The sequence below is a fragment of the Rhea americana genome, unplaced genomic scaffold (genome assembly GCF_003343005.1).
Source record: "Rhea americana isolate MKP2758 unplaced genomic scaffold, rheAme1 scaffold_95, whole genome shotgun sequence".
Classification (NCBI taxonomy): Eukaryota; Metazoa; Chordata; class Aves; order Rheiformes; family Rheidae; genus Rhea; species Rhea americana.
Genome location: NW_028187144.1, coordinates 1,836,950 through 1,859,792, shown reverse-complemented (window position 1 = coordinate 1,859,792; position 22,843 = coordinate 1,836,950). Strand labels below are relative to the sequence as shown.

Here is a 22,843-nt window from a genome sequence, read left to right as displayed (position 1 = left end):
TTACTGCATCCTTTGGAAAGGGGCCGGGGCTCTCGGAGCCCAGCTCCAATTTCATGGACAATAGCAAAGCGCTTGCTGGAGGACAAATGCAATCCAGATCTCCTCTCCCTTCTGGGACCACTTTTTTTATCATTAGATTACAGGGTCCAAGTCATTCTTTCCTTCTCCCCTGATCTCATCCCCGGAGCACGCAGATCAAGAGGCCCAAGCAGCCTCACCACCCACACCTATAGAAGGCCCAAGTCCCATGGCTGGCCTGTGTTTTTCACACCTGCCTTTCTCCCTTTTAATCATATTCCTCTTAGCAGCACAAACTCCCTGACTCCTGGGATGAAGAATTACAGTTCAAGGATTCCCGGCCCTCTGCTGTATCCCATATGTWTTTTTTTAGGTGCCAGCAAGGAGCACAGCGCGAGTTGGCGGAGACAGTCCTAAGACACAAACCCTACCAAAGGCTGCTGGYGACTGGCCACCCAGGCTGCCTCCATTTTTCCTTTCTTTCTTCAGGCTCCAATCTTCTTTCCCGTCCTTGCACTGATGAACCATGTCCTGCAGTCGCACAGCTCCCCCAGACATTCATTAAGAGAAGCTGTGAGCTCCTCGTGGGTGCAGCTGCTGATACAGAAGACGAGGAGYCTTGACTGACCACACCAAAGGAAACCGAGAGGTCTAGTGGTATTTCAGCATGGCACTAGGAAAGATCTCGTCTTCAATTCCTTAGGAACWTGCGTCCCAGCCTGCTGTGGAAGAGCATCATAGTGCTTAAGTTTGGGAGATTTTTTTTTTCCTGCTGTTTCTTCTTTCAAAGAGCTAGGTAAGTTGAGCTGGGGGAGGAGTGCGGTCAATACTTACTTCAGAACTTGCAGCTTCTTGTATGATAAGCTGTTATATGGAATTTTACTGTAAGACCACCCATCTCATACACGGACACACGGACACTTCTCACAGGCCCTCACTTATGCCCTACGGTCTAAGAGCTGCTTGCACAGGGAAGGGCTGCCTTTGCAGGGACCGGGCCCATCGCTCCAGCCCCTGCTCTCCTGGCACAGCCCTGGCAGTGCAGACGCCATGAGACGGGCGCAACCTCGCCTCCTACCATGGCCAGGTTTTGATGCCTCCAACAGCCCTCCCAGGCCGGATGCACCTCCCACCAGCCTTCGCTTCCACAGACGCGGCGGGCGCTTGGTCCACGCGCAGGCTGCACTCCTGACTGCATTAGCGGAAACTGCAGCTGGCMAGGAGAAGAGGTGAGCGCTGCACAGAGCTTAAGGGATGACCAGAAAGGGGAGGAGGAAAGAAAGAAAAACTCCACAGCGATGAAAATAGTGATCAGTAATCATGCCTTTAATAGCTTGTAAATATATATAATTTTTTTTAATTCCAGGCAACTAAGATGGACTTTTTTTTTTTTTTTTTTTCAGTATGTATATATTTCAGCCAGAATTGCACAGAAATACTTACCTATGATGGAGACAGAATTTCAGTCATATTTTCAGTATTTATTTTTTTTTGGCCTATATCTGACATCTGAAAACAAATCGTGAGTCCACAGTCTGCTCGGTTTCATCCCTTTCCTAAAGCACATAAATTAACGTTATCCGTCACCCTACTATACAACAGGTTTATGAAGGAAAAAGTCTTCTGTTTTTACAGTTCGGTTCTACCACGTTTCTTGAAGCGGTAGCTACAGTTTTAGCTAGATAACAAAACGTCCTACAACAAACAGGGAAACTCAGAACTTGGGCTATTAAAGAGTTGAGGAAACTTCCACTCCCCCGCTCTCAGGCTCCACTTCCTAAGCCAGCATCACGGGAACGCTTCCGTATCCCGTTTAGAAAACAAGAGACCACTCCCCCCCAAAGGAAGAACTCTTCAAACACACCTGGGTAACATTTAGGGGACCACAGGCTTATTAAGCTTAAATATTACAGTGCAACAACTTCTCCTTCTAGAACTTGAGCGCAGAAGCGGGATTGGCATCCGAATGAGCTGGGATGGAGAGTGGCAGGCGACGGCACCTCCGGGGCCTGGGGCTGCCCAGCYGCCTCCTCAGCTTTACCGAGGGATCCAGTAGACACTCTCGGCCTCCAGAGACGCCGAGCACCTGCGGCTCCCCAAAGGCCTCGGGGACCCAGGGCCTCCCGGCCGTTCCCAACCATCAAACAAAATTCGTGGGCAAAGCGCTTCCCACCCAGGCAAGCTTGAAGGAATTAAAATCCAGGCGGCTGCAGAGCTGGTGGCACCGCTCCCGGCATCCGAGCTCGCCTCGACGCYGGCTCGCGGCTGGGACTGTAATCGGGATGGGACGACGGCCCCTTCCCGCCRGGGCACGAGCCCACGGTGGCAGCAGCCGGCCGGCACGGGAAACGGGGCAGACGGAGATGGCCGGGCCGGCTGACATCTTCGGCCACTTCCTTAACAGGGGCTGGGCAGAAAACCTCTGCTCTAGGGTAAACAACAACTTGGAAGATGAAAGAAAGCAAATAAAATAAAATAAAGGCGAAAGCATGACCTTCACTGCTTTTCTTCCCGCTAAGACTCCAGTCCGTAAGCGCCGCTGACTCCAGAGCCGAAGGTGCTCGCTCGCAGCCTTGCGCGCCTGCGGCCCTGCGCCGCAGTCGGAGGCGGCGCGGCGCAGGGAGAGACGGCACGGTCCCCCGACGGCCCGCTCTGGGCGCTCCCCGGCAGCTCAGCTCGGCTGGTAACGGGTAAGTGAAGAGGCTCGTTCTCCTCGAGCGCAAACGAAAATCTGTCAGACCGGCTTCTAACACAGAGACGTCCTAAACTGACATAAATAGCCACGATTAAAAATAATATATTATTCTGGATATATATATTTTGTTTAGTTTTCACATAAAACCCCCCTATGCTCTCAACACCTAGGAATAAAGACAACATAAAACCCAGGCACTCGCTGTGCCCTCCCAAGCACTACGATGGTGTTTAAGGGACGCAGAGGAACTTAACAAATGAGATTAACGCCTACAGCGGGAAGCGAGAGGAAGTTCTTCACGCCGTCGGCTTTTTCAAGTCTCGGATTTGCTTTATCAAGTAGTTCTTCTCATCGTTGAACTGCTCGTCGTCCGTCCTCTCCTTCTGGAAATTGCTCAGGAACTCGATCAGCTTGGGTTGGTTTTTCAACAGGATCTCCACAATGGGCTGCGTTTTGTTTGGACTGGCCACAAAAACCTAACATAAAAAAAAAAAAGAAGAAGAAAGAAAATAATGAACAAGCAGTGACAGCAGGAGGCTGCCGGGCAGAGAGGCTGCTGCTATGCACCTTAGACCAAGGCAGGCAGAGAAAAAAAGATGCAAACGTCCAGCAGCAGCCCAAAGCCAAGGTGCATGTCTGTGCTATCGCTTCCCCTGATTTTTACTTTTTTTGGTTTTTTTTAAACAGAGCTTCTTCATTTTTAATAGAGCTTCTAACATTTTCTTCTGCCTTTCATTTAAGCYGGACCATTAAGGCTGGCAGTGACAAGCTCTTCCCAGGGCTCTCGGGATGCTGCGGACGTCAGTCGTTATCGCTGAACACGCGCGCGTGCACACACATGCRCACGCCAACGAGAAGAGTTCCCACATCTGGCTTCCCCCGCGGTTACCATGGCTGGTCAACAAAACACTGCGCRGCCGCTTGTGCAACGACATAAATAACTCCAGTTATTCTGTACCCAAAAGTGACGAAATTAAGGACAAACAGAGCTGGAAAGCGGCCAGCTTCTCCTCCGAGCTCGTTCAAACCAGAATAAAAACAAACATCTGCTGACAGTGCCGAACAGCATGCTGCCAGGCCRCGCACGGATGGCACAGCCGCTTGCCCGGCCCCGCGGCTCTGCGTCCCATTCATTTGCATTCACTGAGACTTCACCCAAGTGACAACGGGGGCCGGATCCATCCGGGAGCCACGGAGCTGCAGGCTCGCTGCGGGGCTCCACACCGYTTTCCACGCTCTAGAGGCTACTTGCCCCCTTGCCACCCAACTTCACAAGCTGAGTCGACAGCGCAAGGCTCCCCTAGGAGGCYTTCAGAGCTGCCACTCAAAAATAAGCTTTCCTGCATGATGCTCCAAGCACTCAAAACACCTCTGCTCACCATGGACACGTTTATGCGTCAGGAAGGTGGTCAGCTCACAGCTCTCGCTACCCTCAACGGGCTCTCAGCAGTTATTTGTCCTGTTGCTGCCGAGACACAACAAGCAAGATCCTTTCCCTCACCAATAACTTTAAYGTTCCACCATGGAAATGTTGTTTCCCCTCTGTTTGAGCAATAAAGGCTTTGGGGATGTGCATGAGCAGTGAATGGGCTTTGCGCCTTCTCCAGGGAGTACAAATCCAGAAATGTCACGGGCGCAGAGGTTGGGCTCCCACCYGGAGGTGACAGGTCCACTCCCCTCTTGCGGCCAACGCAGGAACACAAATAAATGTGCTTGCAGGACCTATGTGTTCGGGAACCTTCTCAGCAACGTGCACTTCAAATGAGATGCTTCAGAGAAGGCTCAACCTTGACGTGCTGAACAGCTTTCCGCASTGAATATTAGACCTCTTTAAAGATAGCTCAAGCCAGACTTTCAAAATGAGCAAATCTAAATGGCTTTTCTTGTGAAAGCTATCTGCTCTGCAAACAGGACTGAAAGGTTTGAGTGGTAAACGCAGTAAATACCAGCATTTCACATTGGTCACACAACTGGTATTACCATCGCAAGCCCTTAGCTTAATAGAAGGCATCACATCCTGTTCATCTTCCTGCTTGATTATTTATAGATTAAAATCTTCCCCTTGCAAAACTGTATAACTGAACATTCAAACAAAGACAACCTTGACTGCCAGTCTTGCTCAACGTCCCCAGGGAYTCGTAAAGTGAGAACCTTACAGGACTGGAAAATTCCTGAAGTGGTATTCAATGTTTTAACTGAGAAAATAAAAATCAATTCTGCAAGTACSAATTGTCAGCTTCACAAAGCCCAGGACCAGGACCACCGTAAGGTTTTTCTCTTAARAGAGTCCCACTAATTCAGAACACTCTATTGTCATAAAGGGACAAATCCATGAAAATAGAAATCAKTCTCAGAACTAGCTGGAACATTTCTACTCAAATGAAGTTTAACTTCACAGAAAAATCAGTTTCTCCTATAGTTTCATTACAGCAGAACGAATTCTGGAAATACAACAGAGCAAAAGGTAATTACAGAGGCTGAAGATCGTGAAGCGAGTACTTTAATACTTACTCTGGGGTCACACACAATTTTATTTCTTCTGAACAAAGTCCCTTTGAACAGAGGCGGCCAAAGCTACCACCTATCGCTCAGCCTAGACCCTGGTAGTTCCTCCAGCCTCCAGCCAGCTTTTGAAGGGTGAGGGRTTAAGGGCCGAATCCAAAAGCTTTGATGCTATCAAATAGATTTACGAGCCAATTTGCTTGTGTTGAAATGGTGCTGGGCACTAAGCTTCTCCTATATTGTTGGCAAAGAGGCTGCACGTGGAAGTGCCTTGCAGTTGATGTTGCTCATAGGGTGATACTGAACCCATTTGCAGAGCAAGCTGCAGAATACAGCTCCATAATGGGCATGAAAGAGCATGGAAAAACAAAACTAAGGTCACAAAACACAGTGTACCCATTCTATTTTTAGATCAAAACAGTAAAATGCATCTTGTTACATGTCTGGTTTGGAACCAGAATGTCACAGACTCCCAGTTCACCACTGTGTGTGTGTGTGGGGGGGGGTCTCAGAATAATCTATACGTTTATATGAAAGCCAAGAGTCGTTATTAGCTTTCATTTGTAAATTAATGAGGCTGAAGGACCACTTGCACCACATTCAGGTATACCTGAAAGCTTTGCTCTCCTATAGGCAAACACAGAGCAGGCTCCTCCAATAACCGTTACAAATCCATCGCAGGAGCTGGCTGGCCCTTTCCAGCACCCTGCCCTCAAACTGCCCAGGCTGAAGTCTGACACTTCATCACTGAAATCACTATGGAGAAGAACTGGCGACTGTCAAAGTCTACAAATCCAGGCAACACAAGGGGGTGAGATGTGTTAGYTTTTCTTACTGATTAAATACTGGCTAATCCGCACGCATGCATTGCTTTGACATCCAGCTTTACATGGTAATCACAAGCCTTTGGGRTGCTGCTGCAAGGCAGAAGCTCCATTTTGCTCTGGCAAAAGCAAAAGGAGGAGCTGGAGCTGGGAGAAAGRTCAAGCATCTCCTCCGGGGAAAGCAGGAGGAGGCATCGTAAATGGGATCTCCGTGCGTCTTCAGTTTCCCACCTGAAGCATCCTGGATGAGGAAAATATTCTCAGAGCTCGAAGGCTTGCTGCCATTTTTAACCACCAGACAGTCCTGCAAATTATTTTTGAGCTAGAGGTGCTCACTGTTTTAGTCTGCATCTTACAGTGTTGAATGTTCAATAATTAGAAGTTGCCTCCGAGAACTAAGAGTCACGCACCTTTTGAAGGCCTGGCCGGGGCATGGGAGAGCTGCAGTCTGGATACTTGCAAAATAACCACTTCTTTATTTCAAGTACGTCTAACTGGTGAAACATCCAAGTCAGGTAATTTAAATCCAAATCTTTTGGCAGCTCAGAGCAGTAAGTATCAGCTTCTCAGCAGAACTTTGATTTCAAATCACTGATTAGTCTGCTGTAATTTCAACCAGGACTGTACAGGTATTTTGTAAGCGCAGTTCAAAAATGCAGGTACAGTTTTAAATTGATGAGAGCTTAAAAGCTGAGGACTGAATTCTTCTCCCAGTTGCTTTAGCACAGAATTAGTACAGCTGACAAGACTCAGGCCCRGCACACTAAACCCAAAACAGGAGGCAAGGATATCGCAGAACAGGGCACAGCAAGGCAGCAGTGTTTTCCCTCATCCTCTTAAATATTTAAAGTTTTCTTTTGCTGGTTCTCAGCAATGCTGTCAGTATTTCATTTAAGAAAAAGCGACATCGGGGCAAATGCTCTTCTCTGCCCCCCTCTACAAAGCTGGTTCACAATGGGATTCCCTAAAACGTATCCTACACCCTACCGTGCCCGCAGGGATAAGCCTAACGCCTCACCGCAGAGAGGGGTGATCCTCAGGGGGGCCTTGCCAGGGGAGCTCTGCTGGACCCGTGCTCGCACGGGTTGCTCTAGGTTGCTTCCACTASTTACAAATGAGCAATTTCCACTGGCTCAGATTCACCGAACCGCCCCTGCAGTTCCCACGCGACGCACGCCGGGCGCATTAGACGGGCCAAGGCGCCTCGCAGCCCTGTTCAAACGCTGCCGATGGGCACTGCCGGAAAAAAGGACGCCGCGCCGTGGAAGTTCGTATCTGAGGGCAGAGCCTGGCCCTTTGAGCCGAAGAGATGTAACGCTACCGTCGCGCGCTATTTGTTCTGCAGAACATCGGAAGGCCTCAGCATTACGCGCCCACGGTAGCGAGCGGTGCGCAAGCGGGTTGGCAAGGCTCGGCCTACAGCATCTACGCTCCAACCGGGAACAGGCTGCAACGCATGAAAAAAAGTGGAAAAGAAGGGAGGAATGGGAAGGCAGAATGTGAGCAACAGCAGTGAGTGACATGGTCACATACCGCAACCATTTCCAATTATGCCAAATCCTTATAAACGCCTCTTAAAACACTTAGAAGCAGCTGTTCCCAAGGACTGGGCCATGCCTATCATTAATTCAGGAATAGCAACCCATGTGTTTCATACATAAAAATCTGGCATTTATTCACAGAGTGGCTAACAGAGCCCAATCCTCTGATCCCTGCCCTCCCTAGACATCCCCAAGGCTGCATGTGCTCTGAGCCTGGTTGCTCTCTTATCTTGCAGCTGCATGCCTCCCGATAAGGATGAAGAGTAGTAGGCACCCACAGTTGTTCAGCTGATTATGGAGAAAGCCAGCAAGTGAACAGCTTACCAAGCTGCTTATTTCAAGGAAGGATTTATCTTTTTTAATTCTCCTCGAGGCTTTTTTTTTATTTTTTTTTTCAAAGGAAAAGCTTTCTGAAGCAGCTATATGTCCCCAAAGCCTCTGCAACACAGACCCAAAAGGTTTTTTTCCAAGTCAGAAATGGCAAAACTACAAAACTCAACAAGTCATCCTGAATTTCAGGAGGGTGAGGTAATGTTTTGGAATGGCATGCCTTTTGGTGTGAGCTGGTTTATTTTTTTTAAAACCGTCTTGGTGAAGGATACCTTCACAGACTCAATCTCCCTCTTCTGCAAATCATTAACAATTCTATTTACATAGTTTGAAATTAATGTGTTAATTCCAGAATAAAGGTAGTTTTGCATAATAACAATTCCACTCGCCCTCTGACCCAGAGAAGAGAACTTTTTGATAGAAAAAAAGAGTTAATTTTTTCCCCCATTATCATTAATCATAACGAGAAAAAGGATACTGGCTGCATCTGGTAATTGTTTACAGCTGCACTAACGATCAGTGCAAAAAGATGGAAGGATTAAACTCATTACAGATTTACCAAATCTTTTTAATAGGTTTAAAAGCAAATTGTGTTCCTGCTGTTGCACAGTGCTAGCACCGTTTACTCTTAGTCTTAACACAGTTTCAACACACTGTTTTCTTCTATTTTTCCACAGTGTCCCTGGGTAAAATGACCTAAGCAGTGGGGGAAGGCGCTGTGAATACCATCTAGAAGCTATGGATTTTGTTCCCTTCCAGCTCATTGCTATCTGAATGACTACCCTCAGCCCAAACAGAAGTGGTGCTGCTTTAGGTCTCACTCAAAGGAAGGCAAAGACAAATCAGACTGATGCTCACTGATGGAAACACTGTTAAAGATACTCTCAAATATTTAAAGGGATTTGAAAACCCCTTAGCCCTATTTTTCCAGCCTTATTCTTGCCCACTTTGAAAGACCCTTTCATAAGGGGAAGAGAGAGTCTGCTGTCCCTAAASCTCATCCCTGCTCACCTTGAATACATGAAATGCTTCAAACTGAATGTTGGGGCTTTTGTCTCGCAGCAAGTTCATCATCAGCTTCAGATTCTCTGGCTTGCTGATGTATTTTGTCATGATGGCGAAGTTGTGCCGGTCCAGAATCAATTCACCCAGCAGCTATAGAGACAATTACAAAAAACAAGTTTTTACAAACAACTACTTTTTTTTTGGGGGGGGGGGGTGTAAAGAAAGCAGTAGCACGTTTTTATGTTTGCCTAAAGAGGTTTCAATGTCACTACCTTTAAAAAAGTACATGGATTTGTTATCATGTAATGAGTTAATGCCCAGTAATGCTCTTCTTCCATATACTACAGAGATGGATAGCATGTGGACAGGATGCAACAGGAGCTAGGGTGAGCCAGCAAGGGGAGAAGCAATAGTGCCACCGTCCCACAAACGCACCTTAATTTCATTCAGATGTTACATTAACAGACCTATTTGTTCCTGTCATGTCAGATTCAGCTACAGCCAAATAGGGACTATCAGGTCGCTCTCAAGTTCTTTCAAACCTACATTATGAGCTAAAGTACAAAATTAAGGTCAGAAAAAAAAGGGATGGTGCTTGTTCCACAGAAATGGCCCAGAGCTTCATGGAAGATGAAGGGAATAAAGCTCACAGCTAATTCATTGGAACAAGAGTACTGGCAAACACTTAGTCCCTGTTTTGTTATGAAGCATGCGGCTGATCTGTTGCAGTATACACATTTCGATACTCTGCATAATACGGATTTCAAATTTACAAAGAAAGTGCTGAGAAATTTGACTTTACCTTCAAGGATTGTCTCTTTGTTACATAATTCTCAGAATGAAGGAGCTTTTCGTAATCCTCAAAGATCTAGAGCAACAGAGAAAACACAATTGCATCCTACTCGGATCCATCCATCCTTCGGCCCACTCCCTTCTCAGGGTCCTTCCCAGCCCAGGGGCGCAGCAGAGGCAGCGGCAGCGAAGCCCCTTAACGCTTTGGTGCCTGCCTGGGGGTGCTCCTCTCTCAACCATCCCTCCTTGCTTATGCATGTGATTACGTACAAGGAGCTTCAAATCATTTGGGACACTTGGGGCTTGTGGCCATGCAACCTTCTTTCACAAGAGGATGAATCTGCTGCCAGCAGATTCACACAGTCCAGCTGGTAACGTCCACTCATTCGTACTCGGACCAGCTACCAAACACGCAAAAAAAAAAAAAACACGGATGTCCAAGAATCACTTAAAACTGCTAATTTCCACAATTTATACTTCCATTTTTAAATGTTACGTAAATGTAGAACAGGGACTGCTCCACTGCAGTGCTTCAGTGCTAACAGAGAGACAATTAGCAAAGATGGTAATTTTGCTCCAGTTAAACTGCATTTATGACTCAGCAATAAGAAGCCTGATTTTTATTTAAACCTCTTGCTAACTCTAGAACAAAACAAGTGTCTTTGGTCTTTTCCCTTTGGTAACGAAGTAAAGAATACCTAAGGTAACATGAAAACATAACCTAAGTCTAATTCCATTATCCATGTTAGTCCAATCTTAGTTGTTTCCAATGGAATTTTTCTGACCCATGTTTCATTTAAAATAGATCCAAAAATCAAAGTGAAAAATGGCAACAAACCAACTGACTAATTGAYTTAGGATGGTAAGATGGATGTTCACATCTCAATCTCCTGAGCAGGTACACGAGCTTTTCCGCAATGCTAATACTTCTTCTTGTAACCCCTCTCCTCTGTCTCAAAGTACCACAAAATGACACTGGCATGGCCCTACCAGTGCTGGAGCACAAAACAGTTTWAAAAAAATAAAGACTCTCTTCCCCCCTCCTTCACAATCTATCGACATGCTAAACTTACAGTTTTCATTCATGTATGGAGATATATGTTGCATGCAGAGACGAGTAAGAATTGTTTTAAAACAACAAGTTCTCCTGAAAATTTGACATATGTGTGCGCAGAGCAGGAACCTTTATTTTCAAATGCCAAATGAGGACTCCCCTTTGGTAAAAGCAATGCCCTTCATTTAGGTTTGCAGTCCCATGTGACAATTTTATGTGGCACATGAAATCCTGCACTGCTAAAAACGTGCTCTTTCTAGCTAAACATGAGCAGATTTAAAGCATTCTATCATTTCTACTTACTGTATCATAATTTTGTTCCAGGAAATCTGCTACCAATAATTTGTGTCTTGTTAGCAAGTCCTGAAAAAGAATAAAGAGAGAGAGAGAGAGATAGACTACCTTTTCATTTCATTGTGCCTTTTATTTTCAAATGTGACTTAATATTTTTTACCAGGTCATCTTTTACAAGGTACTTCCAACATTATTTAAATAGAGAATAAGAGTTTAAAAACACCACTGTACCAAGTTCAGCTGCTGTATGCTTTTTAGGACTTTAAATTGAATTACATGAATGCTAGTGGAATCAATATAAAACTATTCTAAGGCTCCTGCTTCATATTCCTCTTCCCTCACACCTTTTCTTATGGTTAGAACTTAAGATAAATTGGAGTAGGAGAGAGAAGGAAAACAAAACAACCCTTAATGGAGGGATCAAATGTGGTCCCATGGCCAAACTCTACCCCACAACTGGAAGATAAAGGTAAATTAAACCAATTGCTATTTCTGATCTCCAATGCACGCAACAAGGTAGTCTCATACTCAGCTACCGGAGATACACGTTTATCTACTAAAGCCTACGAGTCAGGAACCACATCTAAGCTAACCATTCAGGCTCCCTACGCAGTCAACCCATCTGGAGAAAGGCATCTCTGATAGGTGTGATAAATTCCCCCTGCAACTGTATTTCTGCCCTTGGTGGTCTTACTGCAGCAAGTAGCAGACCTTTGACAGCTGAAGCTGCATGGGACGTACCCAGTCTGAAAAAGCAGCCACCTAATTCAAAGTTAAATCAAATCAAAATCCCTCATACAATGGCAATGTTGGTGCTCAGCACCAGAGATGCAAACGTTCAGCTCCAGAAGAGCCAAGTCTTTTTACTGGATGAATAGCTATAAATTAAAGTGGTCAGTATGAAGCACTTAAGTTTCATTTTCATCTTATTGCTTCTTTTAACACACAACACTGATCACAATAGATGACTAATGAAGACCATTTGAGTTGATTTTGTTTTCCAGTGAATCAGTTTCTGTTATTATTTCATCATCTTTGGCTTTCTCGTGTCCCATCAGAAACCAAAGCAGATAAGTTGCTGAAGCAGATGCCCAGACACATCCTCCGCAGCATCACAAATAAAACAAACCTTTTACATACTAGTCCTTTAATTTATTTTTACCATAAATTAAAAGAGGAAAGTAGAATGCTATAAAATCATGTTTTTTAATATATTCCTTTATCTAGCAGGACTGTAATGATCTCAGTTTAAATGGCTGAGTGCACCCAAATGTGCTTCACATACTTTTATGCAGGGCACTTATGAGGCAAGTACAACATTTTTCAATAGGGGGCACAAATGGAATACAATCCAAAATGAGCTTTTCATGGAAAAAACGCAAGAGAGCGTGGAGGGGCAGTATTCAGTCAGCACTCCTCCCAGCTGCTACTTGTACCCTCCCCAGCTGATCGYGTCTCTAACCACAAGCCCATTTTCCTCTGCATTTTCAGCCACTCACYTTCCCCTCTGCTGTGCACCTGGCTGAATTTAATTAAAAAGTACATCTCAGGATCATCAAAAACTCCAGTACTTTCCTACTATAAATATCCTCAGACTCTAATGCACATTTAATTAAACCCTCCTCTGGTGCAGGGACTATCCAAGGCTTTCTGCTCTGAAGCAGACACCCAGGTGGCAACACTGCAAACCCAACACAGGGGGAACAGAAGTGACAACGTGAGTTCAGTAATCCAGCCAGTGAGCATTCWCAGCACTTATTTTTATGGTATTAGAAATCAAGGTAGCTCCACATTTCATTATTCAATTGCTTCCACATCAYTTCTTGCTGTTCCAGTCATTTGGAGTAATATCCAAATAAATGAGATGAGATTAACTGTTGGTTTGTTTCCAGAACTAGCCAAATATCAGATACCAAGAGGCAATTTTTAAAAATGCAGTGTACAGATTTGCCCCAAGCATTTAAAAGGTGCTCTCTGATCCACGCCAGAGGATGAACYGCCCTCATAACTCCTCCCTTGCCAATACACAGACAGATGTAGAATCCTAGGTAACGCTTCTCGAGCACAGGGGACGAAAGCAAGTTCTGCAGCAGCAGGTCCATGAACAACATCAATCCCCGTTTTCCCTGGAGGGCTGCAGCAGCCTGTTGTCCCTGTTACAGCTTCACTTGTCCGCGACCTGCCCACCGGGTGGGAGCAGAGACGCAACCGTGCATTGGGCTATCCTGCTTTGTCCAAGCGAGACCTGGGCCAAAGATGCAAATCTCTATCATGCTGCTAACAGAATCCAAAACACTTATTTCTGATCAGATATAAACACACTTTTGAGCATAGGGTAAATTGCCAGAAATACTGAATTTAAATGCATTCTTATACTGACTCACACATGTATTTTTATTTGGACTAGTCTATRTTTCTCGGTTATTTCCACTTTCATAGTGCTTACCTATAATAAACCGATTGACAGAGCAACTTAAAATAACTGAAAAACACCACCATTGCTTAACGGACTGGTTTGAATTGGTAACCCTGCTCAACCCAGTATTTAAGAAGGCAAAATTATTTCTATTATCAAATCTTTATCTCATTCAGTAGGTCAGTAAAAACTGAGGCCAGGTTTCCTATGTGCTGAATTGCCRAGCTGAACTCTCTAATATTTTAGTTATGCCTATGATCTACCTAATCATACTTCTAATTAGCTTTAAGAGGAAAGAATGAGCAACCTGTTTCTATGACAGCAAAGAACCAACTGATAGGAAAAAAAAAAAAGGTCTATATTTAGAAGACTCTCTCCCTGTGAAGAATTCTCCTCAGTTTTCTTCAATTATTTTTGCAGAAATAACCTGCTTGTTCCTGTATACTAAGCCTACAGGCACCACCTTTTGCTAAAGACTACATTAGCACCTTGCAGGAAAGATGCACATACAAATGTCACATACAAATTCCAAGAAATTCAGCAAGTTTCACCCAACTTCATTTTTTTAATAATGAAATATAGGATCTATATATTGCTGCTTTGAAGTGACCTCCACAATATCCTTAACAGCCAGAGACCGTAGGAGGCGGCTGGCTGGCCCTTTCCAGCCGCCTCGCGCGCCGACCCACAAGGGGCTCACTTGCAGGTAAAAAGGTGGCAGCGTTTTAATTGCCACTAGAAGGGTTTCACAGTAAAATCATGGCCTTCAAGTCAGAAGGGTCAGCAAAAATCAGAGGATTTCAAGAGTTAAATTTAAAATGGTTGATTCTATTTACTGGTTGTTGTCACAACGGATAGTGGTTTTATTTTGGGGGGAAGGTCGGGAGAGAAGAGAGATTATGCATTTTACAAGAACCATCTCAGGATTAATCTCAGTTTTAAATGGAAGATCTTGGGATATCGAGATGCAGGACACTAGTGAAATGTAAATCTGGATTCAAGATTCTTTGCAGACTTGATCACTGTTGTGAATTCTGGTACAAACAGACCAAGGATTAATTATATTCTCTACTGAGCGATAAGCAAGCTGTCCAGCTTAAAGGCAATACAACGTTCAGTGATCACTACTGGAGGCATGCCATTTTTAACAGAACACTATGACACAGGTATCAAATGATTTACCTTGAATGTAGCAAAGGCATCAGAAGCTATATCAAAAGTTGACATTTCCACATATTTGAAAAAGTCTCTGAACTGTTCTGAGAAAAGTATGATCTTGGCCAGCGGTTCATGTCGGATACACTCTCTTAGCATAATTCCACAGCGCAAGGCGATCAGTGGGGTTTCATATCTGCAGAACAAAAAGAAACAAAACCACCAAAACACCGAGGGACAAACGTGAATGAGCAGTTCACTTGCAAAAGGAAAGATTGTAGCACAGCAAACGCGTGTCCTGGAGTGAACACCAACACACACTGCACACACGGTGGCTCTCAACCAGAGCACGGTATCCAACCTTCAGCTGATACCTAAGAAGCAGACATACAGCTGCCAGCATTTTCCATTCCAAAACTCTGTCTTCATAAGTCAAAACACATTTCAGTGTAAACATGCATTACACCTTCCCTCTGCGAAAAGACAGTTTTGGGGAGTGCATAAAGTTTCAACAGAATTGCTTCACCCTTTAGGATTTATGAGAAAGCTAAGCCCATACAATATTACACTCTCCCATTTCAAAATTAATTATGAGCTCCTCAGTTTATCCAAGAAAATTGTATCGTCTCACGATCATCCCTCAACACCTACTCTTCTTCTAGAGAGTGTCACTCTAGAATATTAACATCACACAAGGAAGGTAGGGAGAGCTAATCCAGGCCATCTACCCACGATTAAGCTTTCCATAGCTCTGAAGATCTTTTCTGCAGCTTAGGAGGAGATCTGCTCAATCCCTCCTCTGCAGAGGCCAAGGGCTTGTTCAGGAGACAGGTATTAGTTCCTCAAGTTACAATCCTGTATGGCACAGGCTCTGCAATGGATAGGAGCCAGCACACTTCTAGATCTTGGAAAGGAGAGGGAAGGAGTTCAGACAATCTTCTATTTCTAGGAAATTTTGATTTCTTTAAGGCAAAAACTAATCTGAAACAAAACTGTCAGAAACACAATTTTAAAAAGTCTCCCAAACTAAAGAGAAATCTAACAGTTGGGAAGGACTTAAAATGAACATACTTAAACAAATATTCAGTCATGTGAAAGCAGGCAAGTCCAAGGGACAGAAAACACACTCYGTTTCAGCAAGCTGGTCATACTATATCAGAACCGTGTATTATCAGCCAGAGCTTATTGGCATCATTTTCCCTCTAGACAATTAATTTCTATCACTAAGCCAAAAAGAAAAAAGACGACAAAATGCCATCTGTGTTGTAAGTGAGTGGGCCCTCAATTTACCACCAACWTGCAATTTAAAAGAACGGTAGTGTTTGGAGAGCATACCAGAGCTGCATACTCCAACCTGACGCCAACAATAGTTGGCTTAATGGAAAACGAACTGCTGATTCCAAAAAGGCAAATCAAGCTTCCCACCCCAGAGCACGTGCATGCAGTCCAGCCCCTATTTGTGTCCTTTTGGGGAACATTTGCAGATCTGAACCTAAAACTCTTCAGATAATAGATATTCGTTGATGTTTGCTGTTAAGATATGCCTCTCCTCTACTTCACTAATTGGAATAGTAATTTTCAAGCAAAAAGAGGCAGAGCTGGCCCTAGGAGTGCAGCCAGGAAAATATTAAATAGTTGGCCAAGGAATATTTTGGTTGGAATACAAGCAAACTACATTGTTTCCAGCACAATAACTTTTAAAAACACAAGCATCAACAGAATCATTCTTAGTCAAACACTCCATTACCTAGAACTGGGCTATGGACTTGTTACTGCTCACACCAGCGAGGCCAGCTGGGCCCGGCTCCCGCAATATGCCTGAAAGAAGGTCACAGGCTGCCTGACCATAACTCTGCACCCACACTTCCACGCAGAGCCACCAGGCAGGCCGGAACGAGAGAGAGGTTTCAAAATCATTTCAAATGAGCCATTAGTACTCTACGCTGCTGAACTCCTGCAGTAGAAACAAAAAATAGTGTTCTTCTCCACTCTGATGGACTTGCAATCTAAAGAAATCCCCAGACACCGATTACGGGGCAACCAGAAAAGGCAATAAGAGGTTTGCAATATTTCAAAACATTTATTGTGGAGACTGAAAGAGCAAGACAGCCTGAGAGCAGAAACACGTCTTGGTGTAATGGGAATTCATCTTGTGTAGCTAGTGCAGAAGACAGCACGAGGTAAGGAGCGCAGGATGGAGATTAGGAAGGCATCAAGCCTGGAAGACAGGAGGCCTTGACAAACAGCTATATTCTTACCTGATTTTGCACTAACTTCTATAGCTTTTTTCCAAAGCTAATCTTGGATACTCAAGGGAAATTTTGCATCTTCAGCCAATATACCATTAAGACTTACTGTGCTGTAACATGAACAGATTATCGCAAAACAGAGCAGAGATAGTAACTGTGTACATTCAGGAGAGCACATAGGATCTTACATATTCACATAAGATCCTACACAATAATAACTTGCAAGAAACACAGCTCACAGGGCCACAGACTCCTAAATCTGCTATAGTCACTGTACTAGAAAGGGAAAAAAATATTTCAAATTACAAAGGATCTAAATTATTTCTGGGGCTAACATCTCTAAATGCAATAAACTGATGCCAGAGAAAAAAATATCAGGAACTATATATACCAAGCATTGTATTCATCTGAAATCCTGCTTGTACATAAAGCCTGCACATACAGAAAATAAAAAAAAAAAAAACTATGAAAGCAAGTCTTCGTGCAGCAGGAAAGTCAATCAACCTACCAAAAAAAAAAAAAACATAAGCAGTGAACCATGTGCTACATGTTTTTCTGAAGCTGAAAATCTGGGAGGGAGTAGCTGAGAAATGAAATGAAAGGTAAAAACAATTATCGCAAACTGGCAGTGCCACTGGAGTATTAGGCAGGAAATACTGGGAGGGAGATCTGATTCGGGATCCTTCCCACTCAACAGAGCTCACATTATGCAGTAAAAAAGCAACCTTTTGTTGATACTCTTGGGAACTGACTGTCAGGAGGCAGAGGAAATTTTGCACCCAATACCAGTCAGACAATGACAAGCCTTCACAATAGTCCCCGGCTCTTCCTTTTGCAGTCATGGCTAAAATGTTTCTTATTTTTTCTCCCCCCTTTCCAAATACCGTCATATGGAAAAAAAAAAATCACCGAATGGTAACTTCACTCTTTTACATGTGAACCAAATTCATTTTCCTTTCCTTTATGCACATTTTGATTTCACATGTTTCATTCAGCATTAAATAAGCCTGAAAACGTAAGCAGGTCCAAGCCGTGCGTTCAGGCGCCGACGCCGACCGCGCGGCACGCGCGTCCCCGGCGCGGCACTCGCTGCACGCGAGCAGCGCGCCCCGCCTGCACGAAGCGGGCTCCGCCGCTGGGGCCCTGCCCCGGCTTCAGGCACCTATTTTAAGAACCGTTTTTAGACATTCCTGGCAGCGRCCCGATGCACCTAAGACAGTGTCGCGTTTGACTTCGTCAGAGCCCCTCAGCGCTCGGTAAGGCTCTTTCTAACGAGGAACTCGAGGAACGGCAAGCGGGACACGGCGCATCTGTGCGGTGTGGGGAGAGCGCCTGCAAGTCAAGAAGAAAAAGGCAAACTAGTGCAGCTACACCGGGCGTGCAAGGCAGCACACGCCAGCCGTAACCGGTGCCATTTGAACATACCCCCTGATACTCGGCTCGAGATGTCGCGTCTATCAGCGGCACGTGTGCGGAACATAAAACCTTTACTATCATCTTAATATTACTTGTTTTTACAGATGCCAAAGAAAATCTGGGACATGATCCAAAAATACTTCTTAGCTTTATTTAAAGCTGAGACATATGGAAGAGATACATACGCAATGTGTCAAACAAAAACGAGTGGAAAAGAATGGAGGGGGGAAATCCAAAAAGCAAGGACAGAAAAGGAAGAAAATGATTGTATTTGTACACGGAATTGAAAACAGTTGTACAGCTTGCTTCAACAGCGACTGAGAGAATTACCATCACTGTCCTGAGACAAGTATTTTGAAGTTTTATATAATGTGAGTTTTAATGAACAAATTAAAAAAAAATAGCTTACTGGCTTCCTTTCTGAAGAAGCTGGTGTTCAGCAACACAAAAAAGTCAACTTCAAAATTAAAGATAAACCACAAGCAAGCACGATACTTTTAAAAGCAAGACCTGGCTGAGAACAACGACCTGCCCGGGTTCCTCGCCATGCTGCCTGTGCAGAAAGCAGGCCCAGTCCCGTCACTGCAAAGGTTTGCCTCCGCGTCCAACTACAAGCTCGTAATTCTTTAAAACACTGATATAAATCAGTTCCCTCAATTACTTTTTCCTACTCAGTTGTGCTGGAACGTTGCCCATTTTGAGCGAGTAACTATTTTAGGAGGAAAGGAAACATGCTCTAGGAGTGCCTAGTTCTCTCCACTGACTCTAAAAGGAGACCAGGGCATCTCACGCAGGTCTGCATTTGGGAGATGGGGAAGCTGGTTGAAAAGACTTGAAATACCCCTGGCATGGTATTCCTATTACGCAGCTATCCTAGATGGTATCTAAGTATTTTCCCGCCTCAGGTTATGGAGTAAAAATGCAACTCTTAGGCCTCAAAAGCAAGAAAGAGCATCAAAAAAATCACTCTCTTAAATACTATTATCTAAAAGGGCTTCTGTCATGATTTTGAACGGCTGTTACTAGTCAAACCATACAGCAAGCACAATCGCCCACGTTGTTTCCGACTGTATAGCTAGTAAACACACTCTTATTGTTAAATCAATTCTTTAATCCTAAGCGATCACATATATATTTTTCCTTCCTTGAAAGAAAAAATAAATAAAATCATGAAGCCAGAAAAGAAGACCACAGAAAACTGAGGGGCTCATCAGAAAACAGCAGGTTTCAAAAGCTGGAAGAGCAAAGATTCTTGCTAAAGGAAAGGCACTTTGTGGCCGAGCAGAGAAGACAGAAACCTCAAGAATTTGAGGCCAATACTTGTGCATTCCTCAATGCTATTCCAGTTGATGTCCTCACCCCGCTGCAGTGCGCTCCACCTCTTTGGGCAACTTACCTTGGGAACCACTGACTTACTTAAAAAGGAGGGGAAAAAAAAGATTTAATGCTGAAAGAAATTGAGTTCATCACTGGCATAATTTAAAGCTGAAATTCATGTGTGGCTACACACATTTAAAAAGTCCACCCCACAGACACAACCATTCTTTTTGTGCTTTTTTGCTTCCCTGTGTTCTACTGCGTGGTGGTCCAAGCATTTGACTTTGGTTATTTACAGACACCGCTATAACTCACTGCTGCAATGCAAAGAGGTCTTAAATGAAAGTCAGTAGCAGCCAAAAATGCTACAGAAGAGTTTAGGGCAAGCATTGAAGTCCTTGTCGCATGGTGAGCAGGCAAAAACAATCAGCACATAACTATTCGAACATGAAGTTTGGTGCAGAAATAATGGCCAAATAAAATAATCCAGTCATTTAAGAGTATACATTGAAGCAGAAAGCAAGCCAGTAAAAAAGAAATAAAATAAGAAATCTGGAACAAAGGCTGAAATCTCCTCTTTTTTTAAAGTTAAAAGTGAAAAGTAGACCAATTGCAATGCCAACGTGTTCCAGGCAATGTTGTTTAATGGGAATCAAAGTCAGTTAAGGCACCCACCCTTTTAGAAGCATGAATAGGATATGTGGATGGGCACTAATGTATTCCACAGTAGGGCTGCGTGTGCCAATCTGTCTTCTCAAGATGTTGTTAAATATCTGGGAAACGTCCTTTTTGCCCTGTTGAAAAAGCAAAATATATTTTCAACCATAAAAACATGAACAAATGATCATTTACTATAATCTCTATTTAAAAAAAGAAATGAAATTTAAAATGCGGTAAGTCTGTCTCTCTTTTCTGGGCCTCCACAGTCCCACCACCTGACACTTGCTGTTTCTTCAAATGATGAAGAAGGCTTTCTCCATTAGGTTGCTTTGAAGACCACTAATCCCCCCCACCCATTTATATATTTCTTTTGCCAGTGAAGATGTGCACCCTCCTTATTCTGTTCAGCAAGTCCCTGGATAAGTAAGCAACAAGAAAAGTACTAAAACACACAAACAGTTGCTCTGTGCCAAACATGCTGTTGCAGCGTGTACTCTGCTCCTATAGCTTTCAAATTTAAGTAGCCAAGCCAGTACCAAGCACAACAATGCATAGCTGAGCTTTGCAAAGCTAAGGCTTTTCATTATTCTCATGTAATCAAAGCAAATCTTATTTTTGAAAATCAGAGTTCAGCTTAAAAGTGAGCCCAGCTCCCGATACACACACTGATTCCATGAACATCATATACATATTATTTTACCACAAGGAATAAAATAAGTATTACTGATGGGACAGCTACGTCATATATTATGTTTCTACTTTAGTCACAACTAAGGTGGGCAGGATCCTTAACTTTATTCTAAATTTCTGCTATAGCTGGACTCACACACACCTGCAAAACTACATTTTGGAGTAGAATACTTCCCCATGCAGACAACGTCTCAGAAGGTCCTTCCAAATTACGTTCTATCAAGCTACAGAGTTTGCCAATACCTCATGCATTGTAAGTCCTCTCCCTCCCTTACTGCTTTTTCTGCCAGCCACAAGAGAGATTGACGTGAGAAATTACTGGCGGGGAGAGACCGCTACACTAATGACTAGTAACCAAGGCGCTGAGAAAACAGTGGGTCACTATGCACAGGGCAACCTAAAGAAAAGGTTAGTTATAATCCCTCCACGTTCACTGATTTCTCTTCAGAGGACAAACATTCCTTGGCTAAGAAATTACCGGATGTTTTAAGCCAAGGAGCAGATAGTTTCACACAGAGGGAAACTCCCTAGTTTCACCTCTACAAATAAATCACTACTGAGAAGGACAAAATATTCTGCTTTCCTAGTTCCAACCCAGCTGGCCTGGAGATTCGGGGACTAAGGGAATTAAAAAAGAAAATCAAATCAGACCTGGCCAGTCCATCTGCTTTTGTCTACAACACTTTTGACCCTTGGACATTCTCTTAATTAAGCTATTTCTTTATACAAATGTCTCATCCTCCCCTATCTTTACAACACCCGTAACATACGTCTGGAATCCTGTGATCCCCAGTGGCCACACCAGTTACTCCAAAATGAAAAAAAAAAAAAAAATCCAAAAAGAGAAGAGCTTTTTAAAGTGAGAGACAAAAAATGGCCAAGAATTAAACGATTTTCCCCACTAAGCCAAAATTTTTATTAGCTACTTAATCTAAGGTGCACTACGGCATTATATCCAATAGCAGCATATTTTCTAGAGACCAGTGATCTGAGAATAATAAACCAAAGAAGTTGGTCTGGCTGGGTTCTTCTCCAGGAAATGAAGGAGGGAACCAAGGTAGACTTCCCTCCACATCAGACACCTATAAAAACTGCTGGAATACTTTTGCAATGCTTCTCCCTTGGAATCTGCAATTCAAGGTCACCTTATAATGAAATACTTACAATAACTGACGCACGAGACAGCAAGGTAGTGTGCAGAGATAGTAGAACGGCTAAACACAAACGAGACAAACTCAAAGGATGCCCTCATGTAGATAACAACTTGCAAGATATCTACAGCATAACGTAGCTCGTATTTCATGATAAAGTAAGAGAAAATTTTTATCATCATCAGTCCTGGGCTTGTAGCTCTTTACCATCTCTTTTATTGGCTTCCCAGCTTGCAGGTTTACATGCTCTTAGTAACACATTTCTTTAAATTTACCTATTTCTGTATGCATGCCTTCCTTAATGAATTCTTGAAAGTTCACCAATAAATTTCACTTTTTGAATTTCCCAAAATTCAGTCTAATCCAGATACAGGGTTTCTGCTCAAACCCAACTTCATTTTTTTCTGTAAGTGTCATCCACAAAATAATACACTTCTTGAGTGACAGACTCAATAAACCTTTGTTTCCTATAGATGCGTGATAGAGACATGCAAGGATGTGACAGTCTCCCCTACACACATGCATGTGCCCCAGCCACGTACACTACGAGTGTACTGGCAGATGAAACAAGTGAGATAGGTCTTGGGCCTGGAGCTTCTGCTTTTTTCTCAGTGGTGGCATTAATTTTGGTCGCTTTCCTCTGAGGAGCCACCAAGTTTCATGAGGTCTTTGAGAATGTGTCTTCAAAGATAAGTACTACTACACAAAATTGGATTCAAAGTGGCCACCAGGTG

The 22,843-nt window shown here is 43.8% G+C and overlaps 1 protein-coding gene across 7 annotated transcripts in view; it reads right to left on the bottom strand.

Annotated features, from left to right (window-relative positions):
- Positions 1–1,476: 1,476 nt before the first annotated feature.
- Positions 1,477–22,843, bottom strand: part of CAB39L (calcium binding protein 39 like) — a 62,243-nt gene continuing 40,876 nt past the window's right edge. For 5 of the 7 annotated variants that reach the window (XM_085324948.1, XM_085324947.1, XM_085324944.1 and 2 more), the window contains exons 4-9: positions 20,284–20,402; positions 14,654–14,822; positions 11,065–11,124; positions 9,718–9,783; positions 8,922–9,065; positions 1,477–3,189 (exon numbers count right to left, since the gene is read on the bottom strand). In XM_085324948.1, the coding sequence (XP_085181074.1) occupies positions 3,010–3,189; positions 8,922–9,065; positions 9,718–9,783; positions 11,065–11,124; positions 14,654–14,822; positions 20,284–20,402 (738 nt within the window). In that variant the 3' untranslated portion in view covers positions 1,477–3,009. The remainder of the gene's footprint in view (positions 3,190–8,921; positions 9,066–9,717; positions 9,784–11,064; positions 11,125–14,653; positions 14,823–20,283; positions 20,403–22,843) is intronic. The other 2 variants (XM_085324945.1, XM_085324943.1) reach the window with 2 other exon arrangements.